The 16762-nt window shown below is 34.3% G+C and overlaps 1 protein-coding gene across 2 annotated transcripts; it reads left to right on the top strand.

Moving 5' to 3' along the window:
• Nucleotides 1-13691: 13691 nt before the first annotated feature.
• LOC106775386 lies at nucleotides 13692-15090 on the top strand. 2 transcript variants are annotated; one of them, XM_014662505.2, is made up of 2 exons: nucleotides 13692-13964; nucleotides 14473-15090. In XM_014662505.2, exons 1-2 carry the CDS (start codon nucleotides 13892-13894, stop codon nucleotides 14775-14777), a joined length of 378 nt encoding a protein of 125 aa, XP_014517991.1. In that variant the 5' UTR covers nucleotides 13692-13891; the 3' UTR covers nucleotides 14778-15090. The 2 variants fall into 2 exon arrangements, with proteins under 2 accessions (XP_014517991.1, XP_014517992.1); XM_014662506.2 differs by having other exon boundaries at nucleotides 13704-13964; nucleotides 14536-15090.
• The last annotated feature ends 1672 nt before the right edge of the window (nucleotides 15091-16762 follow it).

Genomic DNA, 16762 nt, shown 5'->3' with positions numbered 1-16762 from the left:
ACACCCTTTCTACACCTTTTGTATTCCCTTAGTATACTCTTTGTACATCATTCTACAATCTTTCTACATATTTTGTTAAACGATATAGAATGTGTGTACAAACGATGTACACCCTTTATTTACTCTTTGCACACTCTTTGTAGACCTTTTGTACACCCTTTATACACCCTTTGTACACCTTTGGTACACCTTTTTCACACTCTATACCCTTTGTTTACACCATGTACACCCTTCTACAGTCTTTCTGCATATTTTGTCAAAAAATGTATAATGGGTGTGCACCATTTGTACAACCTTTATACACCCTTTGTACACCTTTTGTACATCCTTTATACACTCTTTTTACAATCTTTTTACACCCTTTATACAACCTTTTTATATCCTTTGTACGTTTGTACACCTTTTATACACCTTTTGTATACCTTTATACACCCTTGTACACCCCTTTCACACTTTTTGTACACTCTTCTGCAAAATATCTAAATATTTTTTAAAAAGATGTAGAGTGAGTGTACACCATTTCTACACCCTTTGTACACCATTTGCACAACCTTTGTACATCATTTGTACGTCCTTTGAACACTCTTTATACACTCTTTGTACAACATTTCTATGCCTTTTGTACATCCTTTGTTTACTCTTTGTACACTCTTTTGTAGTCTTTCTATATATTTTGTAAAAAGATGTAGAATGGGTGTACAAAGGTTGTACACCCTTTATACACCTTTTGTCCACCTTTTATATGTTGACAAATTGGCAAGCGTACCAAATCGTTCAAGTAATAATAAAATGGTAAGTCAAAGTATCGTTTTTCCAAGAGACTCACGACACTAAATTGTTGTGCTTTTGCTTAACCAATCAAGACTATAAAAATAATATTTTGGGATTTTTATAAAGTGCAGAAAAATAAACATGAATGCAATTTGATCAATTGAGGTTAAACACAAAAGTGGATGAATGAATGGAGTAGTTGGGGGTTTACAATTTCATCTAATCCGCTATCTCTTACATATTACCCTTGAATATCAATTTGATTAATTCAATTGTTATGCGACTGGCTTGACCTGATCCGCTATTTCTTAGCCTCCCCTTAACCCGATCCCTCGGCGAAAAGGGCCTAATATTAACTACTGGCTTGCTATCCCTAGTCTCCCTTAATAATTAATAGTGCATTATAAACAAAAGTTAGCGCAATTGATCGTCCTACCCTTATCCCTAGGTGGTATTGCAAAATCAAGAAATTACTCACCAGTTCATGTCATTACTCTATGTTCTCATATCAATAAAGACAAACATCAGTTACCGAATGAGTTAAATGATAAAGGCCTTAAGCACAGATGATAATCCAACAATTATCAATCAAAACATATGGAGACCATATAAATAATCAAGAGTTTCAATAAAAGAGAGTATCAAAAGATTACATTGTTTCCCCTAACAACAATAAGGTTTAGTTCACCATTGTCATGATGAATCTAGATGAAGAATGGAATGAAAGAGATACAAACCCTAAAAAGGAGAAAAGGAGAGTTGTCACCATCTCAAAATCTACCCCAAATGGGTGAAAAGTGTGTTTATGTGCCTAAGTGATGGGTGTCGTCGTCCAATCAAATTTACTGTGCATTTTAAAGTGCAGTATAGCTAGGGAATGACCCCTAGGTCGTCTCTCAAGGACCAAACTGTGGTTCGATCTTAGGTCTAACACAAAGTGGGGGGGGGATTTTGAAACTGTTTTTTCAAAAACGTAACTAAATTCAATTAAAACGAAATTAAATGCAACAACACATTTCACCATGCATGAAAATGAAATTAAAACAGTAAAAACGAAACTGCTACAGTAAATACGAAAGTTCACGCTGGAACTGGACAACTCTGACCTCTGCTCAATGTTTTACCCATAACTTTTTCTACAGAGCTCCAAATGAGATGAGGTTTTTTTTCCTGGAAATTAGACTCAATTATCTTTCATGTGATATATAAAACGTAGCATTTGGACCTCTGGTGTGGTTGCAGTTATTTTTTTTAAAATCGAGTCTAGAGAGTGAAAATGTTAAACCCAACACTAGAGCAAACAATTATCTAAGCACAATTAAAACTATTAAAGTGCATCAATAAATTTAAAAACATAAAACCCAACTCAACAAACTATGTCAAATTAAATTAAAGCATAAGAAAATAAAAAGAAAAATTTATTTAACACCTATTCACTTGACCATTGTATTCTTTCTCCTAAGAAAATATAAGACAAAACCTTTTTCCATGTGGATCGTGTTGCACCATTTCTTCCAAAATGGAATCAATATGCGTGTGAGCTCCAACGCTTGCAGCTTCTCCCGAAGGCTTTTCTCCTTAAATTAAAAAAAAATGAATTATGCTTCTAAAGATTCCTTCATTCAGGACCATAACCACATGTTGCAGCAAATGTTCCCATTGCCTTCCAAGCAAGACTCACGAAAGTTTTCACCCATAATCCATCACATCAACTTCTTCAAAAAATTATCCTTCTAAAAAAAACTGCACCGTGAGTAATATCAAAGCTACTGCAGCACATTCTCCCAACTTCCCAAGACCAAAATGAATTAAGTGTTAGCTGCAGCATGTGAATCAGCGCAAGTTTCTTTCAAAAGACAAGTAAAGGCTATGTGTGATAATTCCCTTCAGGCTGTAACACCACTCACTTTTCTATTTAATCTTTGCAGTCAATGAAAATTAAGATGAAAGACACACTTGCACAAAAATTAAATAAAAATGGAAAAGAAAATGTGATAGTTTGATTCAATCATTGGAACCCGTAAGCCACATTGCAAACTCTCCAAAAACATTCAAAGTAAAAACCCATTAAAGATCGTAAACAACCTACATTCCTAAGTGCTCTCCTCCAAAAACGTTGCAGTCCCCCAAAGAGTCCCCTTGAAAACGCTGCTAGCCAAATTGCCGAGAGGAATATATGTCCTCCAAAAATCCTGTTTCAGCCAAGAATCCTCCAAGTGAGTGACGGCTCATTGCCTCCTCTTTCCTAGGATCAAGTGTCTCCAAAATTAGGGTGGGGTCAACCCAACCCTAGGGTCCCATGTGTCTATTTTTTATTATTGGGCTCAACAACAAATACCAAAAATTGGCCCACAATGTCAAAGTTTGTCTAAAAATTCTAAACTAGTAAATTAAAATACAACTTTTCAGCATTATGGTCAACTGGTTGACTGGTTGACTTTTCTGGTTGACCGATTGACTTTTCTAGTTAACTGGTTGACTTTCCTGCATTTTGTTTGACTTTTCTGCACTCCAACCATTTGATAATTCAACCATTCTTTCAAATCATTCCAAGAACCTTTATCATTGTCGCTGGGCGGTGCGTCGACTCTTCAAATCTTCATTTTTCTGCTCTTTTCTTGAGTCAACGACCTGTATCTTTAACTCCATTTTTTACTTTTCTCAAATTAGCTACAAAACAATGCAAAACAAGCATAAAATCGCTAAAAACAGCTTTTGACTCTCTTCAGACTCATTTATTGAGTTTTGCTTGATTCTAAGCTCATTCCGAGTAGTAAAGGGTGTAATTTGGTCCAAATTGACATATGAAAATAATTATTTTTCAACCTTCATCATTATACACCTTTTGGACACCCTTTGTATACCCTTTATACATCATTCTGAAGCCTTTCAACATATTTTGTAAAAAGATGTAGAATGATTGTACACCATTTTTACACTCTTTGTACACAATTTCTACACCCTTAGTACGTCTTCTCAACACCCTTTGTATTCCCTTAGTATACTCTTTGTACATAATTCTGCAGCCTTTCTACATATTTTGTAAATCGATGTAGAATGGTTGTACAAATTTTTTACACTCTTTAGACATCATTTACACTCTTTTTACACCCTTTGTACACATTTATACACCTTTTGTACATCATTTTTACACCCTCGCTACACCTTTTGTATTCCCTTAGTATACTCTTTGTACATCATTCTGCAATCTTTCTACATATTTTGTTAAACGATATAGAATGTGTGTTCAAACAATGTACACCCTTTATACACTCTTTGCACACTCATTGTAGACCTTTTGTACACCCTTTATACACCCTTTGTACAACCTTTATATCCATTGTACATCCTTTGTACAGTCTTTCTACATCCTTCTACATTTTTGTACACCCTTTGTTCACTTTCTATGGACCTTTTATATACCTCATGTAAATCCTTTATACATCATTTTTACACTCTTTGTACATCTTTTATACACCATTTATACACTCCTTTTATACCCTTTGTATGCCCTTCATACACACTTTATACACCATTTTTACACCCTTTGTAAATTCTTTGTAAATCCTTTTTACATCCTATGTATACCTTTTGTACACCATTTTCAAACATTTCTACATCTTTTGTCTAACGAAATAGAACGGATGTACACCCTTTGTACACCCTGTACACACCTTTTGTATGCCCTTTATACATTCTTTTGCAACATTTCTACATAGTTTTCAAAAAGTTATAGAATGTGTGTACACCATTAGTACACTCTTTTTACACCCTTTTGTACAACTTTTGTACACAACTTCTATACCCTTTGTACACCGTATGTACACCATTCTGCAGTCTTTTTACATATTTTGTTAGGAGATGTAGAATTGGTGTACACCCTCTGTACACCCTTTCTACACCCTTTGTACAACCTTTATACACCATTTGTACACCATTTATACATCTTTTGTACACCCTTTCAACACCTATTATACACCCTTCTACAACATTTCGACATATTTTACCATTTGTACACCCTTTAAACAACTTTTGTACATTATTTATACAACCTTTGTACACCATTTCTATGCCCTTTGTACATTCTTTATACACAATTTGTACAACATTTCTATACTCTTTATACATCGTTTGTACACCCTTTTTTTATTTTTTGTACGTCCTTCTCCAGTTTTTCTACATATTTTGTAAAAAGATGTGGAATTGGTGTACATAGTTTGTACACCTTTTATACACCCTTTGTATACCTTTTATACATTCTTTGCACATCTTTTGTACTCCCTTTATATATCATTTATACACCCTTTGTACATCTTTTATAAACTCTTTCTACACCCTTTCTATACCCTTTGTTTACGTCATGGACACCCTTCTGCAGTCTTTCTGCAAATTTTGTCATAAGATGTACAATGGGTGTACACCCTTTGTAAACCTTTTGTACACACTTTATACATTTTTTCTAAAATCTTTTTACACCCTTTATACAACCTCTGTATATGCTTTGTACATTTGTACACTTGTTGTACACCTTTTATACACCTTTTGTACACCCTTTATACACTCATTGTACACCCTTTTTACATCTTTTGTATACCTTTCTGCAAAATTTTTAAATATTTTTTGAAAAGATGTAGAGTGAGTGTACACCATTTGTACAACCTTTATACACTCTTTGTACACCAATTGTACAACCTTCGTACACCATTTGTATATCCAATGTAAACTCTTTATACACTCTTTGTAAAACATTTATATGCCCTTTGTGCATCCCTTGTATACTTTTTGTACACCTTTTGTAGTCTTTCTGTATATTTTGTAAAAAGATGTAGAATGGATGTACACCCTTTATACACCATTTGTACACAATTTCCACTCCCTTGGTACATCCTCTCAACACCCTTTGTATTCCCTTCCCTTAGTAAATTCTTTGTACATAATTTTGCAGCCTTTCTACATATTTTGTAAAACGATGTAGAATGGTTGTACAAATTTCGTACACCCTTTCTACATCATTTGCACACTCTTTGTACACCCTTTGTACATCTTTTATACACCCTTTGTACATTATTTCTACACCCTCCCTCACCTTTTTTACATTCGTTGTACACCCTTTGTACACCCTTTGTACACCCATTGTATACCCTTTGTATACCCATTGTACAACTTTTATATACCCTTTGTACTAGCTTTGTACACCCTTCGTACACCATTTATAAATTTTTCTATAAATTTGTACACCCTTCCTACACTATTTCTACACGTTTTGTATAACCTTTATACACCCTTCGTACTACCATTGTACAACCAGTATACACCTGTTAACACTCAATTTCGTCCGAGTGTTTGCAACAATTGTTTTCTTCTTTATTTGATTCTTTAATTTATTTGAATTGTTTATTTTCTTCTCTTATTCTTTTCGTTGTTAACTTTGATTTTACTTTCTGTTGTTATTTTAATATAACTAGTATAATTAATTAAAATATGAAAATTAATTAATTAAAAATTAAAAAAAAAAAAGAAGAAAGAAAAAGGAAAAGAAGAGAGAAGAAAAAACGTGTGGAAAACACGTGGAGGAAAAGATTTGATTTGTGTGTGTTGGGTGTGAGGGAGCAGGGGTGTGATGAGTTGGCAAGGAAAAAAACAGAATTGGTAGTGGTGGAAGGGAACGAAAATTGGTTAAGGAACAAAGAGAGAGGGAAAGCTGAAAAGAAAAGAGAAGTGGTTTAAGGGTCTCGGCAAAAAAACAAAAAGTCACAGAGCAGAAGCTACCTGGAGGAGTCTGGTTACTCTCACCGATCACCGGAGATATCCAGGATCAACTACAAGAGCTCCAAGAGGTAATTTTCTATTCCATGTTATGAAAAATTGTCGTATGTTACTGATGAATGCACTGTTGTATTGTTGAGCATGGTGTTGTGAGCATTGAGTTTCTTCCCAGTATTACCCAATATACAAACACACAAGTGCCTCCATTATACTATCAACCTGTCTTCCCCAACTACCTGAAATGCAGAAAGTCATACAACAAAAACCATTTTCATCGCAGTTTTTCTTCATCAGACAATTTCCATTGCTCAAATTTTTTCCCAATACAAACCATCAATAAAATTCAATCGGTAATGAGAAATTCACTCAGCCAAATAGATTTAGCAATAGAAGAAAGAAGTTGCTCAGGGGTTCGGCAGTTAGGTTGATGGAAAGATTCAGGGTGATGGCAGCTGTGGAGGAGATTAATCTCTGGTACGTTCAGGACGTTCGATTGTTGTTTCGCTTGAATAGTGTTCGACGAGAAAGGGTTTCGATTCTCCGTTAACGAATAACAGTAAGTGCTCGCTGTTTGGAAGTGAAGGAATCTCCCGTTCATACGCAATAGGTGGCGGGGCAAAACTGATTCGTTACTGTGGTTGGAGGCATCCCTGGTGGTTCATGGTGAGTTTGTGGACTGCAAGCGGCGGTGGTCAGTTCCTCGATGACGGCAGCAAGGGCGAATCACCGTTGGTGGAGATGTCTCCCTCTCGCACGCGAGATTAGCCTTCAGGGTTTGGGGGGTGAGAAAACCCTAGGGTTTCTGGCGAGGTGGATGCCCTTAAAGGAGTTGCCGACGATGGGTTTGGTGATAGCGGGGAAGGAAAGCCCCAACCCTTGGCTGCTACGGAAGGGAGGAGAAGGGGCGATGTCGCTGGTGGTGGTTTCGGAGGAAGACATCCGGCGATTTGACGGAGGTGGTGCGACTGCTGGTGAGGCGGAGTCTCGGTGCTGGTTGGAGAAGCTTCGGTTCTTGAGTGCGAGAGAGAAAGAAGGTTGGGATACCTGAGTCTAGTGAGTGAGAAATGAGATGAAGAACTCGAACCCCTGTGGGAATTTAGGTCAAGAGGAAGATCTTGGGCTGGTGTTGGGGTTTAACATTAAAATTTTCGTTGCTTCTAGCACTCCCATTTCTTATCCTTGCACCCCTTCCATTTTCTTCTTAGTCATTGGGCCGAGTAAAAAGAAAAAAAAAACAACACAACAATAACTCTTTCCTACACCCCCTGTTTTTCCTAAGTCGTGTCCTTTTTCAATTGGGCTCGGACCCAATATGATATTTGACAAAAATTAAATTTGCACCCCTTGTTTTTCTAAGATGCACCCTTGGCCACTTGGGTTTAGGCCCAATTAGTTTTCTAAGAATAGTTTAGGCACCCCATCTTTTATCTATACACCACTACACTTTTATTCTATCATTAAATTTTATTTTATTTTTACTCTTTATATTTATTTGGTAATTTATCAACTTATTTTATTTCTACTTTTATACTTATTATTTATCTTATTTTATCTACTTTTAAATAAAAAATTAAAAAATCAAATAAAAATATTTTGAAAAGGTTTAAGCACACGTGCGACCGCTCGCGTAGGCCTTGTGCTGAAAACCTTTTCCTTTTCTTTTACCAAAATTTGCTAAAAATCTTTTCCTTTTCTTTTACCAAAATTAAAAATTAAATAAAAATATTTTGAAAAAGGTTTAAGCACACGTGCGATCGCTCACGTAGGCCTTGTGCTAAAAACTTTTTCTCTTTTATATAAGAATACCAAAAAAATATAAAATCTTCAAAAACTAAAAACATCTTCAAACAACAATCTTTCTGAAAGAACTACGTAACCTTGATTTCTCATTTTGAATGAGAATACGTAGGAGCAAGGTCAATCCTTGTCGGGCCCAAAAACCTAAAAAATATTTTTGTTTCTTTATTTTGTTGTTCTTGGGATAGTTAAACATTTTGCAAACCACATATTTATTCGCGTATTTAATTAAAGGTACTGCCTTTGGGCAGGCGTTGTAGGGTGCTAACACCTTCCCTACACGTAACCGACTCCCGAACCCGAAATTCTGGTTTTCGTAGACTAAGCTTTACCCTTTTATGGTTTTTTCCATAGTTTTCCAGAATAAACTATGGTGGCGACTCCAAAACATTTTTCAAATAGCTTTCTCTTTGTATACCTTTTCTATACCCTTTATACATCATTTATGCACCCTTTGTACACTCTATGTACACCCTTTATACGCCCTTTGTACTCTCATTGTACACCCTTTGTACACTCTTTCTACATCCTTTGTACACTCATTTTATATCCTTTCTATATCTATCTACATCTTGTTACACCCTTTGTACACCCTTTTACACTCTTTATACATTATTTCTATACCTTTTGCACACATTTTGTATACTCTTCATGGACCTTTTGTACACCCCTTGTACACCCTTTTTTACCCTTTGTACACTCTTTTTATATCTATCTACATCCTTGTACACCCTTTGTACATTATTTGTACACCCTTTGTACACCATTTATACATTATTTCTATGCCGTTTTTTTACACGTTTTGTACACTCTTTATACACCCTTTGTACACCCCTTGTACACATTTTGCACACCCATTTTATACCTTTTGTACATCCTTTGTATATCATTTGTACACTCTTTATACATCATTTGTGCACCCTTTCTATATCTATCTACATCTTGATTCACCCTTTGTACATCATTTGTACACCCTTTGGACATCCTTTGTACACTTTTTGTACATCATTTTTATACCTTTTGTACTCTCTTTATACACACTTTGTACACCCTTTCTATATCTATATTGGTACACCCTTTGTATAACATTTATACACCATTTGTACACCTTTGTAAACCGATTGTACACCCTCTGTACATTCTTTGTATACACTTTATAAACCATTTATATACATTTTGTACGCCCTATTTACACCGTTTATACACTCTTTGTACACTCATTGTACTCACTTTCTACACCCTTCGACCACCCTTTCTACACTTTTTGTACACCTTTTGTATACCCTTTCTATATCTATCTTCATCTCGGTACACCCTTTGTACACCATATGTACACCCTTTGTACATTTTTTGTACACCTTTTCTATATTTATCTACATCTTGGTACACCCTTTCTACATGTTTTGTACACCCTTTATACACCATTTATACACTTTTTGTACACCCTTTGTACATCCTTTGTACACCCTTTTGTACATCCTTTGTACATTCTTTGTACACAATTTATACACCATTTATGCACCATTTATACACTCTATGTACACCCTTTATACACTATTTGTACACCCATCGTACACCCTTTATACACCCTTTGTACAATCTTTCTTTATCTTTCTACATCTTGGAACACTCTTTATACGACATTTGTACACCCTTTGTACACTCTCTATACAACATTTATGTAACTTTTGTACACCTTTTGTACACTCTTTAAACACTCTTTGTACACCCTTTTTACACCCTTTGTACACCCCTTGTACACCTTTGTACACCATTTGTACATCATTTGTATACCCTTGGTACACCCTTTTTACACCCCTTGTACACCTTTGTACACCCTTTCTATACCCTTGGTACACCCTTGGTACACCCTTTGTATACCCTTTGTACACCCTTTGTACATTCTTTCTACACCTTTTATACATCATTTATACATTCTTTGTGCACCATATTTACACCTTTTATACACTCTTTGTACACTCATTGTACTCACTTTGTACACCCTTTGACCATCCTTTACACACTATTTGTACACCCTTTCTATATATTTTTACATATTTGCACACCCTTCGTACACCCTTCGTACGCTCTTTCTACATACTTTATATGCCTTTATACACCCTCGTTACTATCTTTGTACAACTTTTGTACATCATTTGTACACTCTTTATTTACCCTTTGTATACCCTTTGTACATCATTTTTTACCCTTTATATACTCTTTGTACACCATTTGTATACCCTTTGAACACCCTTTGTACTACTTTTGTACTCCCTTTGTACACCCTTTCTACATTTTTTCTATACCCTTCGTACACCCTTTGTACTACCTTTGTATACCCTTTCTACACCCTTTATAAATCCTTTATACACCGTTTGTAAATCATTTGTACATCATTTCTACACCTTTTGTATACCCTTTATACACCACTTATAAAGCCTTTGTACAACCTATGTACACCCTTTATACACATTTTGTACACCCTTTTTACACTCTTTTGTACACCCTTTTTATCATGCAAAGATACAATCTCACAATATCATCTCACATAAGAAATGCACAATCATTGCAAAGTAGAGATATATTGCAGATAATCAGAAGAAAATAATCAATCAACATAATAACCAAATTTCAGTAATGGAATTTATAACCCTGTTATGATCAAGTCGAATGAATTAATTTTTCAATCGATTCCATTGCTTTCGAGTGAGTTTGGATTCCAACTGTGAATTTCAAAGTAATATTTTCCTAAAAAACCTTTCAAAAACTTTTGAAGATCAAGCATTTTAGAATCATAGAGGTGCAAGAAAAATAATCAAATATGAAGTGAGTATGTAGAGTAATTTAATGTACCAGTGAAAACATGCATTTGTACACCTTGTGTACATCCTTTATACACCCTTTGTACACTCTTTGTTCACCGTTTATACATTCTTCTACATCTTTTGTACACCCTTTATACATCATTTGTATACCTTTTATACACCATTTGTACATTATTTCTACAACCTTTATATACATTTTATATATCATTTGTACAACCTTGTGCAACATTTCTACATATTATGTAAAAAAATGTAGAATGGGTGTACACCCTTTGTACGCCCTTATGTAGTCTTTCTACATACTTTTTAAAAATATGTAAAATGGGTCTACACCCATTGTACACCCTTTGTTCACCCACTGTACATTTTTTGTACACCCTTTGTAAATCATTTGTACATTCTTTGTACACCATTTGTACACCCTTTCTGCATCATTTGTATACTCTTTGTACATCCTTTTACAGCCTTTCTACATATTTTGTAAAAATATATAAAATGGGTTTACACCTTTTGTACACCTTTTATATACCATTTGTATACCATTTGTACACCCTTTTTACACCCTTTACACACTTTTTATATCCTTTGTATACCCTTTATACATCTTTTTGCAGTCTTTCTATATGTTTTGTAGAAAGATGTAAAATGGTGTACACCTTTGTACAACCTACATACACCCTTCGTACACCATTTGTATATCATTTCTACACCATTTTTATACCCTTTATACACCTTTTGTACATCATTTTTAAACCCTATGTACACTCTTTGTATAGTCTTTCTACATCTTTGTAAACCCTGTGTACAACCTTTGTACGTCCTTTGTAAATCCTTCTTACCTATTTGTACATCTTTGTATATATTCGTACACCCTTTGTATAACCTTTGTAAACCTCTTCTACATCTTTGTATATCTTTGTATACCCTTTCTGCATCGTTGTACACCTTTTTGAAACCCCTTCTACATACTTCTGCAGCTTTTCTACATATTTTATAAAAAGAAGTAGAATTGGTGTACACTCTTTTTACACCTTTTATACACCCTTTGTACAACCTTTTTACACTCTTCGTACATCCTTTGTACACTCTTTTTACACCTTTTGTATATAGCCTTTCTACCTTTTTCTACCTTTACCCTTTGTACACCCTTGGTACATCGTTTCTACGTCTTTCTACATCATTTCGAAATCCTTTCTACACCTTTCTACATATTTGTATACCATTTGTACATCTTTCCCAAAGTTGTCAAAAAATTATGAATCAAGTCCCTTTCGTTAAATTGACAAAAATGGAATTAACTCCCAACTGAAGTGGCGAGGGAATTTGTACATTTTCTTCTCTATCCTCTGTTTTTCGTGCAATTCCTCATCTTTTTCTCTCTTTTCTATATCTTTATTAAATACTTTTTTTCTCTTTCTCCTTCCTCCACAACCTCTACCTCCAGAATTATTAGAAAGGTAGAGAAGAGAAATTGAATGAACGGTATAAATAACCGAACGGTGTGAGTGACCTTATGATGTGAGTGACCGAATGGTGTAAGCAAATGACCGAATGGTGTGAGTGAATATTTAAGGGTTCCAACATTTTATTAGTGTTGCTGAGTATGGTGTAAGCTAATGACCGAACGGTGTGAGTGAATACTTGAGGGTTCAAGTGACCGAAAGGTATGAGTGTTGTTGACCGTTCATTCAATTTCTCTTCTCTACCTTTCTAATAATTCGGGAGGTAGAGGTTGTGGTTGAAGGTGAGAGGAAAAAAAAAAGTATTTAATAAATATATAGAAAAGAGAGAAAAAGTTGAGATATTATAGGAAAAACAAAGGAGATAGAAGAAGATGTGTAGATTTCTTCGTCTCGAAGTTAACTCCGTTTCTATCAATTTAAGGAAAGGGGTTTTATTTATACAATTTTGATAACTTTGAGATTCGATATATACACTAAATAATAAACTAAAAAAAAAAAACCATTTAAACATAAAGATCAAGTAAGCTATTAAACTTAAAGGATTTCCTCCACCCTTCCAACTACCACCCATACTTTTATATATATATATATATATATATATATATATATATATATATATATATATATATATATATATATATATATATATATATATATACTCTTCGTTATTTTGAATTGAATACCAGTATCAAATTGCATTTTGAACTCTAATTGTACATGTCCAAACGTATTATAAAGGATAATGATATTATTATGTTTATATGGTCTCTTCAATTAAATATTGTTCGTAGCAATGATCATTATTGCAAAAACACGAAATAAGTTAATATTTTAAATAGATTTAAATATCTTAAGAAATTAATTAATAATTTGTTTTCTATCAAAGATACAACAAATTCTTAAAAAACGAATATGAATTATAATTTTATAATTATAATCACAATTATAATTTATCTGTACACCCTTTATAAAAACAAAAATATCTTTCGTATTCATTATAAATAAAAATAATTTTTTAGCACTCATTTATAAAATAAGGTACCATAGAAAGCATTGCTAATGGTGGTATATGTAAAGAGAAATTACAAAATCCATGGAGGTTAAAAAACTAGATACAGGTAGTAAAGTAGAGAAGGTGAAGAAAAATTAACATAGCTGACTGTCTGATGTTGGATCGTAGTTGTGAAAATTGAAATAGTTGAAGTTACGTCTCAACTAGATTTGTTGAGAGAGAGAGGCGCAGAGAGAAGGGAAAAGAAGTCAGTCACGATGCTATTCCGAATATCTCTGCGAAACCCATTTCTCCTGGCCTTGATTTCTCTGCATCTGCAACTCCTTTCGGGTATCTCTTACTTTTTTCCTTGAATTTGCGTCTTGCTGTTAGGAGAGAATTCCATGAATGCTGATTTGAGGGTATAGAACAATTTATGAATTATAGGGTTTTCTGTGCAATAAAATGAAATAGAAGTGTTCTATGTGGATATTCTGATAATTTGCATATTGAATCTAATTATGCTCGTTTAACTGGGTTCGACTTGCATCGTTTGGTTATCACTGTTAACAAAGCTACCGAGGTAAAGTGCAGATAGTTATTAGGTTTTGCCAAGGAAATTATCTCTGGTGTTACGCTGATTAGGAATCCTTGGCGTTCATTTTAGATCGCTGGCTGCGTATGGTAGAGGACAACTGAATAAGATTTTAACAGCTCTTGAAATTCCCCCTTTTACAAGTTAGTTAAATCTAGCAATTTAGTCTTTTCCCTGTGTTACTACATTTGTAACTTTATGTATCATATACCTGTAAATGAACAAATTCTTTTAGTCCATTGATCTATTTTAATTTCTTACAAGAAAAAAGCAGGAGTGATTCCCTGCCTCTAATATCGGTGGCTAATGAAAATTGTGTCCTTGAAGGCCTAGACAACAACCCTTCAGATGCCAAACATGAGAATGAAGATGTGAATCATCATGCTTCAAGAAGCTCTGTGGGGCTCAGGATAATTATAATATGCCTTGGAATGGTGACTGTCATAGCATTCTGTGTTTTTCTTTTCAAATTATGGCAAAGGAAGAAGAGAGAAGAGCAGCATGCTCGTCTTCTGAAGCTGTTTGAAGAAGATGATGAACTTGAGGTGGAACTTGGTATGCGGGATTGACAATTTATCCCCCTCCTTCTTTATAGAAAACTTCATTTTCATGTCAACAAGGCTGTGATCTTTATCATTCAAATCTGGCATGGGTCATTTTGGAAAGTTAAAATGAGGCATTTGCCTGTCACCAGTTTGGTAGTCTCCTGGTTTAGCCGGAGAGGATGTAGGGTTCAATTCTTGTCTTCTCACTTGACTTGAGCAAGATGAAGCAGGTTTATATTTTATTCTTATATACTTATTTGTAAATCATATATATTGGTTCTAGTTGATGTTAATTAATAAAATAATTATTTGATGTGAGTATCCAGTTTGAACTTTATTTTTGTTGTATGGAAACTCCAGTGGTCTTACAATACTATTTCTTTAGAAAGATACTTCTATCTCCAAGGAAGTGCTTGTCGATACCCCATGAAGACCATAACTTGAGTGAGCAACAATTTTGGCGATGACAATGGTAGAAGCTCTGTAACTGTACCGACAAAAGGTTCGGTGTTGGCTTCAGCAAAAGTTTTGGCAACAACTCCTGTAGACGATGCAGCAGCAACAATAAAACCACAAGTTGGATTCACTTAAACCAACCCCAGTATTTAAAGGGAATGGGTATAGTTCAGGCAATCCTAAAAACAACAATAACTAAGACAATAAAGAAGAAATGCGGAAGAAGGACTCCTAAGATTGAGAGCTCTAATACCAACTATCTAAAAAAATAATTCTTGTTTAATTGATTAATTTGAAACAGTACAGCCTCTCTATATAGAGAACTCTAACCCCAAAGTAATAATTACAAAGAGATCTCTATAACCTTCTTACGACTTCTAGTAGAACACTTAGTATTCTATTAACAACAAAAACATGTTCTAAAAGAGGCAAGGAGAGCATGACCAAGCACATGGCATGGCACTTGATTTTCGGTGATTAGCACTTTATTAGGGATTTGAACTTTAAATTCAAATTTCCCTCTTATTTTCCTTTTAATTTTTGGTCAGTTGGTTCTAGAATAGGAGTTTGCATTTGATTTCATCATAATTAGCATTTACATTTGAGAATGGCTTGTCCTACAGCCTTTATAAAAACACTTTTGGTATGTATAGAATTGAGATTGGTTATTGTCATTGAGGGTGAGAAAAGCTTATTACAATCTTATTTTGGTTCCATGAAAGCATGTGGTTATTCAACACTTGGAGCTTTTCTCATAGAAGCAATGAGTCCTCTTCTACAAATGGTTCACCATTCTTTATCCAAGCCTTAGTCTTCTAACCCTTTTTTCCCCTTTAATTCATTCATCCATAGCTAGCTTAGTTTTTGTTCACATTCAAGTTCCTATGTTCTAGTGATTATTCTAATATGAAATTGTGATTGTAATCCTTGAATCAAAGTCGATCATGAAAGTATTTCATGATATTAACACATGAGGAGATTAAACTCTTATCATTAATTTATGTTCATATGCCAATATGCTTCCTATTCTTACATGCAAACTATAAGAAGAATTATCTAATGTAGTGTGTCTAATGTAGACCACACAATATTTATTTATATTAATTTACATAATCAAATACATTAAATTGTTGCCTAATAATCAAGGATCAAAAATCCTGATTTCCTAGAATTTATAACAATGATCAACAAATAAGTAATACTTAATGACTAGTTAATGTTAAAATAAATAATCTTTAATATGATTTATTCTTAGGTGTTGTGTAAAGGGTAACCATTTTTGCGAATGTGACCTATTATTTTATAATATGTGCAATTTGCTTGGACGTCGTCATCTACTGCTAAGACCTATTTTTTTCACAAGTACAAATTATGACAAATGAGATAGTTACTAAAGGTATGTTGAACAAATACAGGAAACCTAGGGTTTCAAGACAAAGAAACCTAAGGTAGATGTATTTTATGGTTGTCTGGTAAGTCTAAAACTGGATGGCCCAATTAAACTAGAATATCAATTAAATCACCCAAAGTCCAAACATTGAGTGATCATCCTT

The sequence above is a fragment of the Vigna radiata genome, chromosome 10 (genome assembly GCF_000741045.1).
Source record: "Vigna radiata var. radiata cultivar VC1973A chromosome 10, Vradiata_ver6, whole genome shotgun sequence".
In the NCBI taxonomy this organism is placed as follows: Eukaryota; Viridiplantae; Streptophyta; class Magnoliopsida; order Fabales; family Fabaceae; genus Vigna; species Vigna radiata.
Note: the sequence above shows the minus strand (reverse complement) of the source record. Positions and strands in the feature narration are given on the sequence as shown.